The 16,421-nt window shown below is 36.8% G+C and overlaps 2 protein-coding genes across 6 annotated transcripts in view; both read right to left on the bottom strand.

The window, feature by feature from the left end:
* Positions 1-16,421, bottom strand: part of LOC123526242 (D-glucuronyl C5-epimerase-like) — a 120,694-nt gene that overhangs the window by 60,401 nt on the left and 43,872 nt on the right. For 4 of the 5 annotated variants that reach the window (XM_053522881.1, XM_053522877.1, XM_053522878.1 and 1 more), the window contains one exon: positions 3,518-3,664. The gene's annotated coding sequence lies outside the window, so the exon portion shown is untranslated. Of the gene's footprint in view, positions 1-3,191; positions 3,482-3,517; positions 3,665-16,421 lie in introns of those variants that run through there. The other variant, XM_045305300.2, reaches the window with a different exon arrangement.
* On the bottom strand, positions 5,351-14,940 carry LOC128548630 (putative surface-exposed virulence protein BigA). The gene is made up of 3 exons (XM_053524002.1): positions 14,837-14,940; positions 5,779-5,930; positions 5,351-5,628 (listed from the first exon to the last, which is right to left on the bottom strand). Exons 1-3 carry the CDS (start codon positions 14,938-14,940, stop codon positions 5,351-5,353), a joined length of 534 nt encoding a protein of 177 aa, XP_053379977.1.

Genomic DNA, 16,421 nt, shown 5'->3' with positions numbered 1-16,421 from the left:
ACTACAGCCTCAACCCAAGCAGTAATCCTCAAACAAGAAGTTACTGTTCACTAAAACAACCTCAACCAATCAGTAACTGTTCACTGGAACAAGAAATCCTCAAACAAATAGTTACTTTTCACTAAAACACTACAGTCTCAATCAAGCAGTAACTGTTCACTGAGACAACAAAGCCTCAAACAAACAGGTAATTTGTTCACTAAAACACTAGAGCCAAGCAGTAACTGCTTCAAACTCGACACAAAAGCCTTCATCAAACTAGAACACCAAATCATCCATCAAGCAGGAACACTAAATCTTCTATCAAACTGGAACATCAAAGCTTCCAACAAACCCAGGAACACCAAATCCTCCATCAAACTGGAACAACAAATCATCCATCAAACTGGAACATCAAATCCTCCATCAAACTGGAACACCAAAGCCTCAATCAAACTGGAATACCAAAGCCTCCATCAAACTGGAACATCAAATCCTCCATCAAACTGGAATACCAAAGCCTCCATCAAACTTGAACACCAAAGCCTCCATCAAACTGGAACACCAAGCCTCCATCAAACTGGAACACCAAATCCACCCTCCATCAAACTGGAACACCAAATCATCCACCAAACTGGAATATCAAAGCCTCTGTCAAACTCATCAAGCTGGAACACTAAATCCTCAAGTAAACTGGAACAACAAATCATCCATCAAGCTGGAACACTAAGCCTCCATCAAACTAATACACCAAAGCCTCTATCAAACTGGAACACCAAAGCCTCCATCAAACTAGAACACCAAAGCCTCCATCAAACTAGAACAACAAAGCCTCCATCAAACTGGAACACCAAAGCCTCCATCAAACTAGAACACCAAATCATCCATCAAACTGCAACACCAAAGCCTCCATCAAACTGCAACACCGAAGTTTCCATCAAACCGGAACACCAAAGCCTCCATCAAACTGGAACACAAAAGCCTTCATCAAACTGGAATAACAAATCATCCATCAAACTGGAACACAAATGCCTCCATCAAACTGGAGTACCAAATCCTCCATCAAACTAGAACACCAAAGCCTCCATCAAACTGGAACACCAAATCCTCCATCAAGCTGGAACACCAAAGCCTCCATCAAGCTGGAACACCAAAGCCTCCATCAAAATGGAACACCAAATCCTCCATCTAACTGTAATATCAAAGCCTCCATCAAACTAGACCACCAAAGCCTCGATCATCAATCTGGAACACCAAAGCCTCCATCAAACTAGAAGACCAAAGCCTCCATCAAACTGGAACACCAAAGCCTCCTTCAAACTAGAACACCAAATCATCCATCAAACTGGAACACCAAAGCCTCCATCAAACTGGAACACCAAAGCCTCCATCAAACTAGAACAATTGTGCCAAGTTACCTTGACCTTAGACCTATGGACCTGGTTCTTGCGCATGACTCTGTCTCATGGTGGTGAACATTTGTGCCAAGTTACATCAAAATCTCTCCATGCATGAAGAAGAAATGCTCCGGACAAAGTCATTATTGAATTTGACCGTTGACCTCTAAGTGTGAACTTGACCTTTGAGATAGGAACCTGGGGTTTGCGCATGACACTCCGTCTCATTGAGGTTAACATTCATGCCAAATATAAACAAGATTGCTCCATGCATGTCAAAGTTATGGACCGGACAAACAAATCCGGACGGACGGACGCACACACACCGAACAGCCATTTGGACAACTACGTCTTCGCTTCCGCAAGCGGGCTCGACAAAAATCTCAACATTTATTTATTAGCAAAGATTATGGTAAAATGCTGTTCCAGTCAGCTCATGACTATCCTATTATAATCAGCAGGAGACTTGCAGTCTGCTTCATAATTAAAGAAGCACTGTTGAACAGGAAATGTTTTATCATAATTTGTGCATTTAACCTGCTGATAATCAATACATATGCACACAATCCATACAGCACCACCTCTGATGAAGTACCAGTAATATCTAGACTATGTGGAGATACTCTCTACTTTATTGCAGGAGCTATGAAGTCTGACACTGTATTATATGAATTATTACCAATAATCGTATCAAGGAATTCTAAATTGCATGTTTCTGCAGCAGAAAAATGTGTTACAGAGTTTACTAAATAAGGTATTAGATCACAGGCAAGCACAACCTCACTGGGCTTGCTTCAGTTTAATTTATTGACATTTTAAGTCTGAAAATTATGTTTTAAAATGCTTAAAATCCTTTTATTCTTTTGGAATATTTGTATATCAGATTCAGATTTTATGAAAATAGTAGATGGCTAACAGACTTAAGCAAATCTAACAGCTTAAATATTTAGAAACTCAAAAACTCTCTTCCCTTATTTAAGAATTTCCAAGAAATCAGGCAGGTAAAAGATTTTACTGAAATTTGGTAGCAAAAAGTGTGCCTCATACACCATATTGGAGAAAATCAAGAATCATTTTAGGACAGTATTCCAGTTAGTAAATGGCAGGCAGATATTCAGTATTAGCTAACCAGTATTCCTGGTTCTGTACCAGCATAATAGCCTCTTCTCCACAAGTAACTGCCAACTTCTCAACATGAATTCAAGGTGGCAGAGGAATGATTTCAGGTACTTTTTAGACTAAGTCTAAACACAGGCCCTGGTGTGAAACACCACAACATTCAAACCATTAGATTACATCAAAATGCAACCCCAGTGGGGCGCAAACTCAGAATTTAGAATCAAACATCAAAAAACTACACCAGGAATATCAGGCAATGTATCACTATATCATGAATTATGCATGACACAAGCTATATTTTTCTGATAAAAGGAAAAAATGATAGATTACCTATTGCATATTATCATGAATTTTTATGATTTCTGCCATAAAAAAAATGCATATTATCAGTGACATCTTGCATGGTGCAAAAAACAGATTTCGTTTGTTTTTAAGACAATAGAAAGGCGAATGTCAAAAGACTGAGAAAATAACTAAATGTCACAACTTTAACCTTTTATATTAAACATAAACAAAAATGCAATTAATTAAAACCACTGACACCACTACGTACAACAAAGAATAAACTTCGGTTAAGACACATTTTAGTCAATCGTAAAATGTCATCTAACTTTCCTTTCTCATTGCCCCTGTAACAGTAACTTTATTTGTTCTCAATGTAATTGTACAAATTAAAGACACGTGGGAAAAGCTTACCTGTTCTCTATTTAAGATCCGAGCCCGATAAAGACAAACACACTTCGGTCCTGAACAATTAGTACAATTTTACAAAACCAGTCAACTCTATAAAATTTAATCTTTAAAAGTTCACAATTTGTTTATCTATAATCCAAAAGGAAATATTGTTCAGTAGAGTTATAGGCTAGATATTTATATATATATTATTTCGTCATGAAAGACGACACAAATCGGAAATTTCTACAATATCTTAAGCTGTTTTTGCAACCACAAAACGATAAACACTTAAAACGATGACACAGATTTGACTGTAAAATATGTATGACTTATTTACAATTACATACCTCAAAACTAAAACTCGGCCTACGTTTCACACTTATTTATGTAACACTCATTTTGATTGGTTGGCTGTTCTCCTTGGTACTGCCCCTTTCCCATTCATGGTCACATTTGTAGTACTTTGATTGGTTGAAGGTCAGAAGTTAGCTACACTGAAATGGAGTAAAACACTTTAATCAATATAAATGAATGAAAAGCTAAAAGAGTATGAGAGAGATATAAATTAGACAAAAATAAATCTACTAAATCTACTGACCCTGATACACAGTGTTTTTTTTCCCCCCTCTTCTTTGTTGATAATGTAGAAACAAACAGTATCAAAATAATGAAAAACAAACACAAACTGATAAGGTAACAAAAATAATCGTTTAAGTAGCAGGATCTGAACTGATCGTGACCTCACGCTCGAGTTAAAACTTTGTCAGACAGTAACAGGCTCAAATAAGGTATTAACCCTGAATGGGATGTAAATCTCCCTACTGTGCTATTGATGGATGGTCAAGAATTTAAGGTGCAATTAATGGTGATAATATGCCTCTTCAATCCAATATGGTTAATTCCAAAGTTGCTTAGCAACACGATTTAATACAACAATGTCAGTTTTTGGCTCAATATGAGGTTTAATTTTACTCTGTTGCTGACACCTAATGTTTGAACTGACTCACTGGTCACTCAGCTCATATATCTTATAATATTTAACAGTATATACATTTCACTGCAAATATGCATTTCTAGGACAAAACTGTTTCATAAAATTCATCATGATAATTACAACTATTATCATATACAATAATATCATCAGCAACATAATCATCAATAGTAAAACAGAATCAAACATATCAAATTTTCCATTGTCATCCTCATCGTTATTACTGTTATCTTGATAAACACTACCATCAACAAAATTACAGTCATCATCAACAACTTCATCATCACATTCACATCAATACCATCATCATCAGTTGTAACAACATCACTATCACCATCATCATCAGTTGTAACAACATCACTATCACCATCGTCATCAGTTGCAACAACATCATTGTCACCATCATCATCAGTTGCAACAACATCACTATCACCATCATCATCAACAACAACATCACCAGTGTTCATTCCAGGCCGCGCCATGGGGCCATAGGCGCGTATTTTACTGTATTGGCGCATAAAAGTTTGCCCTATAGCGCCCGTCGGGCGCACACTTTTTCAGAAAACAGTCCGTTTACAATGAGCCGACTTCCAGAAGTTGTAAATCGAATACGACTCTTCCGATGACGTAACGCGCATTTTCATTGGTCGATGTTAAAATAGTAGCCAGTCTCCGGTCGCCTAACAACATACAGCTTTCAATGTTGCTATGCAATGGCGGACAAAAAAAAAAAACAGTCGCGATTCGGAGAAAAAAGAAATCCAATTTTATGTTTTTCTCTAACCGTTAAAAAAAGCAGAGGATGGAGAACAAATTTCCAAAGAAAGATGACATGTTCGAGACCGCTAGACCACTCAATAGCCTAACCGCTTAGCCAAAATCAGGCGACAAACATTAATTCCGTAGTAAATCCGCATTCATGGCTGTCGGACTTTCCGTGGTTAAGTTTCGGTAACGGTCAAAATATTATGACTTGTTTCGTTTTTGTCGTGTTGAGCGACCTGTGAAGTGTTTACTTTTCTCTTTGTAATTATGTTTTACGAACCGCGAAAAGAATACCTTGAACTCCATGTAAGAAAAGTGTTAAAAATACAGCCTTTCCTTTCATGTAAATCAGTTTTTCTTTCATGGCCCCTATTTTTTTCAAATGTCCCCAATTTTTTGCCATCATGGGGCCCTTTGACCCCACTTAAAAAAATCCTGGAATGAACACTGCATCACTATCACCATCATCATAAGTTGCAACAACATCACTATCACCATCATCATCAGTTGCAACAACATCACTATCACCATCATCATAAGTTGCAACAACATCACTATCACCATCATCATCAACAACAACATCACTATCACCATCATCATAAGTTGCAACAACATCACTATCACCATCATCATCAGTTGCAACAACATCACTATCACCATCATTATCAGTTGCAACAACATCACTATCACCATCATCATCAGCTGCAACAACATCACTATCATCATCATCATCAATTGCAACAACATCACTATCACCATCATCATCAGTTGCAACAACATCACTATCACCATCATCATCAGTTGCAACAACATTACTATCATCATCATCATCAACAACAACATCACTATCACCATCATCATCAGTTGCAACATCATCACTATCACCATCACCATCAGTTGCAACAACATCACTATCACCATCAGTTGCAACAACATCATTGTCACCATCATCATCAGTTGCAACAACATCACTATCACCATCATCATCAGTTGCAACAACATCACTATCACCATCATCATCAGTTGCAATAACATCACAATCACCATCATCATCAACAACAACAATAATAAAATCAGCATCATCATCAACAACAACAATAATAAAATCAGCATCATCTCCAGCAAAATCTACATCATTATCATCATCAAAAGCAACCAACAGAAGAATTTGATCCCAGCAGTTGATTCATTGTTTATAAAATTTAATATAGTCATTTAAGGCCCTTACTCATACATTTAAAATGTTGCTCTTGTGTAGAGTATTGACTTTGTTCTTTTCGTTATTTGCATAAACCAAGAAATTCACATAAACTTCTTACACAATACTTAACATTTCATTTTAGGTGGTCCTTACAGCTACAAGAAAAAATAAATTAAGACATTTACCATTGTCATGTAGCAATAATGTGGCTATAAATTTTCATAATATATGTTTACATCACAATTTATTTAATCTGTACATTCTTTGAGCATTCAGAAAGCTGTTTAATATCAAACTGTTTCATGAAAATTGTGTACTTGTCATTCTAGTGTGATTTCCTTAGTTGGGTTTAATGCCACACCAAACACAATTATAGGTCATATGGTGACTTTAATTTTCCAGCTTTTCATGGCGGAAGAAGACACCAAGTGCCCTTCAAGGCATTATTTCATCATGGTCATGTGCACCAGGGTTACGAGAAACATCGACCTTCCGTAAGCCAGCTGGATGGAGAATTCTACACCCCAACCTAGACTCGAACCCACACCGGTTAGGGGCAAGTAATTTGAAGTCTGCAACCTTCACAACTCGGCCGCAAAGGCCACGAAATGCAACCATAAACACTACACAATGGATACTTCAACATATGGTATGATTTCTCATATTCACAAAGGGTGCATACTGGACAAAAAAAATAGCCAGTCTAACTTTGACCTTCAAATGCGACCTTGACCTATAGAGCCGAATAAGTCAGTACTGCTACAGAAAATGATGCTTTAACTTTTAAGTGAGTTTAAATCAAACTAAAATTCTTTGAAAAGGCAGTACATAATTAATGCTGAATATTAAAGATATGTTAGCATACAGCAGAATGTAATACTTATACAGATATAGGAAAATATAATACAGAATCAACAAGACTAACTATCACATCAAGTACCATCTAGGTACAGCTTACCACCAACAGTGGCCAGATTTCCATGGCTTTACGTCTAGAAATCACACTTGAGCCAAAAGTGGGAGGGGTAAGAATAAATCTTTATTTACATTTCATTTCATTTCAAGTACCATCCTATTCAAACTAAGACCAATTTCATTTCAATCAATCTTCAACGTTTCTCCTTGATTTAAGCAATATTGCTTTCATTCTGTTATAAAATTTCATGGCCGTTCATTCGCAATTCTATTCACACTAACAATAGAAGAATGAAACATGTCTTATTTGATTTTGTAACCTATCTAACCAAACACTTGAATTTTATTATTATTGGATGGGTCTTCGTTAACTACTAATCAGCTTCTATATTTCACAATTTATCTATAAAACGTTTATAAATATACGAGAATACAACGCAGTCACTTCAATTCTCGCTACCCGATATAATGACACATGTTAATTTATCATTTTTATATGAAATTGTTCAATCCAATTAGACTGATTTTAAATCCGGTGAAAGTGGAGCCCTTGTCACCATTATACGTCTTATCTATTCAAAAAGAAATCAACAAGGACCGATTACAAAGAAGATGGCCTCTTCAATACGTAAATAAAAATTTCTTGCATTCTTCAAACTTTTCTTCTCTAGTCAGTCTGCATTCACTTGTGCAGCTTTTAATTGGCCGTCAACTACCTTGTCTTTGGAATATCAGAATATTATCAAAACATTGCAAGGGTTTGCCGCACAATTGTGCAAACAGGTTTCAAAGCAAAAAGCTGAGTATTAGCTATCATCACAGAGTGGTGAAGTGGTAGAGTATCAGATTCCTAACCTGGTGGTCACGAGTTTGAATCTCCAAGTAAGCTCGACGAACATAGTTAACATTTTGTTGTGAAAAGATTTATTGATGTAACCTGAATATTAGGTTTATTTAACTGCCAAACTAAATAATTTTGAGTAAAACGTCATTTTCTTTCTAGTCTGGTGTTCAGTAGCAAAACTAATGTTATGAGTACCCGGAAAAACTTGACTTTGGATGCTCTAGACTAAATCCCACTTGCTTGGCTAACATAAAATACCCATTCCCAATCCCCCAACCCAACTACATTCCAACCAAGACAACCTCAAGTAACCACCGTGCTCGTGTGCCGAAAAGGGGTCTCTTAAGTAAGCTAAAATATGTCTTTTTATATAGAATTTATACATGAAACAAGATAAAAGCTTTTTGAGTCTATGAGGCAGCCTCTGTTCAAAGGCAGTCTTTTTAAGCATAGATTGAAAATAAACTGAACAAGTGAAGACTCAAATTCATGTGAGGTCAGTCCCTGTTAGTTACAGTTCATTTTAAATAAATTAGGGAAAGATTCAATATCTCTTTTCCCATCAAATTCTTTTTTTCACAGATTGAATATTGATAACTCAAGCTTCATTACCTCCAACCTGCAACAGTTACATTAAAGAAATGGGACCTTTTCAACCTTCTAGCAATGAAGAGTATCATAAATGGGCACCTTTTTAACCCCCCAGCACTGAAGAGTATCAGATGGGAGGTCACTGCGATCATTTTAGATGATCTTTTGTTTAGCATGAAACTTGAAACCTCTAAAGAAATGGAAACAGTTACAAAAGCCTTTCTTTCAAAGTTTCACAATTACAGAAATAAGAAAATTCAATGATTACAGATCAATAGAAAAACTTGAAAAGTTTTTTAGTGGTTATTAAGATTCATTTGGATACCTTTGGCTGTCAAGATTCAAACGAAGATAATGACTAACAGTCAGTTTGAGTCAAATGAAGTAAAAATAAACATGATTTTTGAATTTGTAACCAATTTTCAGATACAGTTGAACTTCAATGGCTCGAACTCGGATCTTTCGAACACCCGGGATCGCTCGAACTCTTCGCCCGGTCCCGAATTTATTCCTTCTTTATTCTATATATTTTTACCTCGGATCGCTCGAACTTCGATAATTCGAACTCTCGAACTCATTTGGTGGTCCCCTCGGCTTAATTACAGTGATAATTACACCTTTTCAGTCGAACAGACAATTTTTGCCGGGATGGCTTGTGTTTACAAAGTTTTTCACACTTCTGCCTGACATTCGCCAAGCTTCCCCTTTAACCGGCGCGTGCGTAATTTTCACACGCTTACGTAATTAGCGTCGGTATACGACAAACAAATTAAACAGTGACTTTCGTTCACTGCAATGCTTTAATGGGCTTTTATTTATATGAATAAAATTATTTAAAATGATTGAGCAATGTACATACTACGTCTGTCTTTATTTTTTCTGCATAAAAACGGGAGATCCGACGTCAACTTTCATACTGCTTTAGCATGGCTGAACAACTTAGTAAAGGACCCGGATACGGGGGGATAGCTAAGTCGGCTACTGGAAAGCAATAAATTTGATAATATTTGTACTGGACTATGATTCAAAAAGGTTTGTTATTCATGTCTTTCTATTTGATGCTGTCTTCACCAAATTCTTATAATTATATTAGTGTTTTATTTGTGTTTTTTCCGTATCATGTCATGTTTGAAATAAAGCATATTTCAGCGTTCGTTTTTTATTTATCATCGTATCATACTCACATTTAGGTATAATATGACAATATATTACGATGTAAGGTTTGTAACACATCATGCCCTCGAATTCCCAAATTCAAAATGGCCGCCATTTGGATGGTTCCAACAACGGAAAACTCGAACAAATTTCCACGGGACCCTCGAGTTCGAGCCATCGAAGTTCGACTGTACTTTAAATGCTTTAACACAGTCATTAGAGATTGTTACTTTTATAGACAATTATGGACAATTGTTTTACAGGAATTTGATTTTTAATCAGAATGTTCATCTTGCACACAAGAACTTCAATGGTATCTGAGCAAAATGTTGGTTTCATTCATTCTGTTGAGAATTAACAAATAAATTATGCCTTAATTGTGTAACATAGTAAGGATTTGAAGGTCTATCAATGATAATTAGAAAACTGTCACAAAATTAAGAAGGTTGGGACCATTTTACTTAAGATGTTACTGACCCATACTCTTTTACTTCCAAACTCTGAAGACAGATTTCAACCTTTCCAGCTTCCATATTAGTGTCAATTCATGACATTGATGTCATCTTAAGAATGAACAAAAGATAAACACTGTCACCATGACAATAGTACCAGTCACTGACTGCTTTGTAACAATAATTAAATGCATTCCATAGCAAGTTTGTAAATGCGAAGTGTAACCCCTGGCCATATGTCTGGTCCACCTTTGGTAGCATTTGAATGATAGAAATGACTGGCATCACTTGCTCACTGTCACAATTTTTGTAAAGAATCTCTTTTTTTCTAAAGCAACTGTTCAGTGGGTATCTATTATACGAAAGTATTTATTATATTACTTGTGACCATGTCAAACAGTTTGACTCTGTGGTCAAAAAATGAGCAAAATGTAAACATAATTGACTATCATCACACTAGACATTGTTCCCGTTTTCAAAAGGACGGACAGATGTACCGTATGGTCGAATTGTCTGATAACCGTGTTAGGATGTTGAAGTGTTATTCTCCTTTTATACGACAAGATAATAAGCTCTTATACTTAATGACTGGCCCCTTGTAAAACTTTTTCTTGTATTGTAGCACAGACCGTCTATGCAAGTAGAAAATTTAGAGACAAAGCGATAGTTTAATCCAATGTTACAATAACTGCTTCCCTAAAAAATTGTTCCATTAGTTTACTCAACACTGCATGCCTCTGAAATTTCTACATTCTGTCCTATCTTTTACTTATTTTAAAAAATAAAGAGAAGCAAAGTTGAACTAAGTTACTTTGGAGTGCCATTAATTAAATAAACCAACTTTGATCTTTACCTGCAACCTGGACTGGGAGTTGGGACCAACTGATTTCCCAACTATTAATACTTTAAAGAATCTCTGGCATCTGATTGGATGTCTGGCTCTGACAGCAGCCAGTGAACAGAGAGACAGTAGAAGGTGTGTATGGTAAGACCTCCATCATCTATATTAGGTCTAACACACAATTAAATGCTAAAAGTCTGTATTCACAGACTATATCAATATGGGTGTCTAGGAACATTAGCAACATCTCTCTATTTTTCTTCCTTTATTAGGTAAACTGTTACAAGAGAAATCTCCCTCTGATGACTGCCTACAGAGAGAATAGTCTGTCTCTGACACCAGAATTAGTTTCATTTTTTGTACTTTTTGGCAACAACATTTCGTTTTTGTAAATGTTGCAAGCAGCACAATTTCTTCTGATCATGTAAGGAGATCACATGTCCCACAGGGGTAAGAACTGACAAGTTGGTAAAGCAGTGTGGCATAAAGTTTAGTGATATGACGGCAATGTAGCACATAGTTCTCAGAACCGGTTAACACTAAGTTCAGGGCTGAGATTATGCTGTAAGACATAAAGAACCAGGATTATGCTGTATAAAGTAGCTTCAAAGGTAAAGATAGGAATACAGCATAATTGCAAATAATAATAAGAATTACAATATAATGTGGCATAAAGTTCAGGGCCAATTGACTGAGACAGCATGAGCAGTGTGGCAAACCCACATGACTTTTTGCCATCGTACACACCGGGAAAATCCCTCAATTCATGTAGCTTTTTTGTTTGTAATTCTTGTCACTTGATGGATTTTCATAAAATAAAAAGTGTTAAAAATAGAAAAACAAGTGCTTTCCTCAACATAAAACTTCTGCTACTCTTAATCAATACTGTCTTCAAACACTTCACCTAAATTCCAGTGTGTACCTGATCTACACTTTAGTCCATGAAAAAAAAAACACATTTGGTTGAAGTGTTTGAGAAAAGTATCAAGAATTTCTGGCAGACACTTTGTGGTGAGCATTCATTGTCTTTGATACTTTTTATCTTATCTTGTTATCTTTTTATCTTATAGGTCCTGATGAAGATCATTGTATGATCGAAACTAGTAGATAATAATAAATTATAATAAACGACTTGGTGTTGACATATTGTTACTCATATTAATTAACTTACTTTGGTTTAAAATATGTCAGATAAGGTACAGGGAGAGATGAAATGATACCACTGAATACAGGGCTAAGACGGGAATGTGGTATGAAGTATGGTTTAAATGGCAAACAACTTGGGCTGAGATGGCTATGTGGCTTAAACAGTGAGCCAAGATAAAATTACATAGCTAAAATAATCTATGAAAACCAGCAAAAGTCAATATTATAAATATGTCAGAAATATTTTTTTGGGAAACATCCTTTTAATATAAAGGTATATTTTAGCCACAATGCAACTGGATCCCCATTACAACAACACGGCAACTCAGGTCACATATTAAGCTACTTACTGGACTATAGCAATGCATATAAAATGGTCGCTGTGGTGTTCCATTTACAGTTCATTGCTATAGGAAACGGTTTTATCAAATTAAACTACAAAAACACGTAGCTGATATAACAATAAAACTAATAAGAACTATATAAAAAGGTGAATTTAAAATCACTCTGTTAAGACTTCACAAACTGAACTTGTTTTACAGTAAATATGTATGGCAGGTGGTCTATGGGCTGAAACAGATGTCTTTATGTGTGAACAGAGACCTAAAACATACAAAATACCAGGCAGCAGGCTATACTTGGTACACAAAAGAAAAGATGCAGGCCCTGTAAATACAGAAACATAAAATATAATAGGGATAAAGATAGAATTACACCACCTTTTCAAACAGGCTTAGAAATAATGTCCATATAACAAGCTGATCATTTTCCACACAATCAAGCAATGCTAATCAGGTAGCACCCTGACTCTACACCACATGGAGTTGGAACACTTGATACTAGCTACTACTTGAAGAAATATCACTGTTTTACAGCATTAAATTTTGTTTGATTTGGAGTTAATGCAGGTTTTCACAGCATTTCAGATAAAAGTAATGGGGACAGAATTAATGCTGGTTTTAACAGCATTCCAGTTATGCAATGGGGATCAGACTTAACATTGTTTTTAACTACAGAGTCAGAATAAATGCTGGTTTTAACAGCTCTTCTGTTAAGTTATTGGTGTCAGTTAGCTTAACTTATGTTCTTCACCTTTTATAGCATTTCATTTACGTCATAGTGTCGGTTAGCTATACTTGTGTTTCTGACCTCTGTACCTGTACTGATTTATTTACTACAAGTAATTAACAGCTTCTCCACAGATTCAGAGGTGGCAAAAGAATGACTTTGAACAGATATATTATACGCTATAAAAATCTTCCTGGGTAACATTCCCCTTGCAACTCCTGGGGATTAAACGTAAGTCCTCTCCAGTCATACCTTTGCCCAAATATGAGTACTCTCTAGACATACCCATGCCCTGGCCACGTGTTCACAAAACATTTTCAGCCTCAGCTGAGTTTGATAATGAAACTGTATTTGTCATTTATATCTAAATAGCATGTTTAAAACTAAATTTAAAGGTAATAACTATTTTCAAATGACTATTCAGTATTGATGGTCAGTCTCACTCGGAATTTAACCTTCAAGTTTTAGTAAAATTTCAAGCTCAAACTCAGATGAGACCAAAAAATGTTTTGTGAACACGGGGCCAGGTATCAAACATGTGCCCCCTCCAGTCAAACCTTTGCCCAACGTTCAAACATGCATCCTCCCCGAGTCATACTCTTACCCAGGGATCAAACACGCACCCTCTCCAGTCATACCCTTGCCCAGGGATCAAACACATGCCCTTTTTAGTCATACCCTTGCCAATGGATCCAACATGTGCCTTCTCCAGTTATACCCTTGCCTAGAGATCAAACATACGCCCTTTCCAGTCATACCTTTGCTTAGGGATCCAACAACATGCCTTCTCCAGTCATACCCTTGCCTAGATGTCAAACATACGCCCTCTCTGGTCAGACGCTTGTCCAGGGATCAAACATTGAGTGGTTGCCTTAGCGTTATGTAAAGCATCTTTGAACATGTTTATCATGAAAAGGGCTCCAAATTCATTCTCTACTAGTACAATACGCACACTCTTCAGTCATACTCTTGCCAAGGGATTAAACATGCGCTCTCTTCAGTCATACTCTTGCCAAGGGATTAAACATGCGCTCTCTTCAGTCAAACCTATGTCCAAAGATCAAACATGCACCCTTTCCAGTAATAACCTTGCACTGGGATCAAACTTGCACCCTCTCTAGTCATATGCTTGCCCAAGTATCAAACATGCATCCTCTCCAGCTATACCCTTGCCCAAGGATCAAACACGCACCCTCTCCTGTCATACCTTTTCCAAGGGATCCAACACGTGCCCTTTCCAGTCATACACTTGCCCAGGGATTAAACAAGCGCCCTCCCCAGTCATACCCTTGCCCTGGGATCAAACATGCACTCTCCAGTCATACCTTTGCCCAGGGCTCAAACACGCATCCTCTCCAGCCATACCTTTGCCCAGGGCTCAAACAGGCATCCTCTCTAGTCATACCTTTGCCCAGGGCTCAAACAGGCATCCTCTCCAGCCATACCTTTTCCCAAGGCTCAAACACGCATCCTCTCCAGTCATACCTTTGCCCAGGGCTCAAACATGCTTCCTCTCCAGCCATACCTTTGCCCAGGGCTCAAACACGCATCCTTTGCCCAGGGCTCAAACACGCATCCTCTCCAGTCATACCTTTGCCCAGGGCTCAAACACGCATCCTTTGCCCAGGGCTCAAACACGCATCCTCTCCAGTCATACCTTTGCCCAGGGCTCAAACATGCATCCTCTCCAGCAATACCTTTGCCCAGGGCTCAAACTCGCATCCTTTGCCCAGGGCTCAAACACGCATCCTCTCCAGTCATACCTTTGCCCAGGGCTCAAACATGCATCCTCTACAGTCATACCTTTGCCAGGGATTAAAGAAGCAATCACTCCAGTCTTAAGTCTTGTGCTCTACCTAAGGGGCTTAGTAATAAGTTTAAATAGAGATTTTGATCTATTTGATTTTAAACTTGTTTGTTTCGCAATAGCTGTTGTACCTGTTTTTTTTTTATTCAAAATAAATATATATATTTTTATCACAAAGAGCCATGTCAGGTAACAGCTTGTTTAGTCAATGTGAGATGAAAGCTTGCAGGCTATCAGAAAGTCAACAAGAGGTAGATAAATACAGCAGTAAATAAAGATAAAGAGGACACGGGTTGTGCTACTGTCAGGTCATGTTAGGTATCATCACCTTAGCTTTAACTACAAACTGTTGTAATTTTATACCGAAAAAAATACCATTAAAGGCTCATAACTCTGCAATACATTAGCCTACCAAGATGGGCTAAAACTATGCATATCTATTATTGGTAATATAGCTTCTTGTAAAGTTTTGTTCAATTCTTGCGAGTGTTTGTTGAGAAATCTAAGCTCCAGAAAGAATTTCAGGTTGGACTGTATGTTATTTAAGACTTGATGTCTAAAGTTCAAAGGGCCGTAACTCAGTGAACTTAGTGAAAAATTATTCCTACTCATATCATATGTGCAACAAAGCTTCATACAAATTATTTCTATCAAATATGAATAGTAAAGGAAAACTAGTCCAGATACATCTATTTAAAAACTACCATTAAAAGACCAAAACTCTTAGTACATCCAGGCAGTGCAGGTTCCTGAGAAAGAGCCCTGATAAGAATGTCAGGTCTGACGGACTGACAAAGCAACAACAATATGCTCCCATGATAATTTTCAGGTAGAATAAAAACCAAGAACAGGGAAACAATGGGCACTAAAACTTGCTCATTTGAATTCTATTTGTAAAAATTATCTGTGTGCCCTTTGTTTAACGCAACTTTTTTTTAACTTACTTGCATTAGTAATTTTAGAAAGTAACTACAGAGCTGAGAAAACTCTCACCTGAACTAATTGAATGAAAGCCTGACCTAGCCTAACAAGGTCAACATGGTCAAAAACTGCTTAAGTTTAAAATAGTGCTAAAAGCGAAAAAAAACTGAGATAAGAGTCAAGGGTAATAAAGATTAAATAAAAGAGAAGGAAATCCAGAAAGTAACAGTAACTTATAAACTTGTCAATCTTCTCGATAAGTATGAATACCATAATCTAGTTTAAATATATGATTACCTGACCCTTTGATCTCTAATATCTAATGTCCATTCGAAAGGGTGGTATAAATAATTCAAAATATTTCTGTCAACTTCATGAGAAATGTTTAGACAAACTTTGAACTACATATCACCTTTCTAAATGCCAACTGCTCTAAACACAAACAGGAAAAAAAACAATTTAACGAAACACCAATACACTAAATCTTTGTCATATGGTGTCTTTCTAGCATCAGTGGCGGCCCTTGGAACTTGTGACTTGTATTTTTGACCTAA

Source organism: Mercenaria mercenaria, chromosome 14 (genome assembly GCF_021730395.1).
Source record: "Mercenaria mercenaria strain notata chromosome 14, MADL_Memer_1, whole genome shotgun sequence".
Taxonomy (NCBI): domain Eukaryota; kingdom Metazoa; phylum Mollusca; class Bivalvia; order Venerida; family Veneridae; genus Mercenaria; species Mercenaria mercenaria.
The sequence above is the reverse complement of the archived record's forward strand: the minus strand, read 5'-3'. Positions and strand labels throughout refer to the sequence as shown.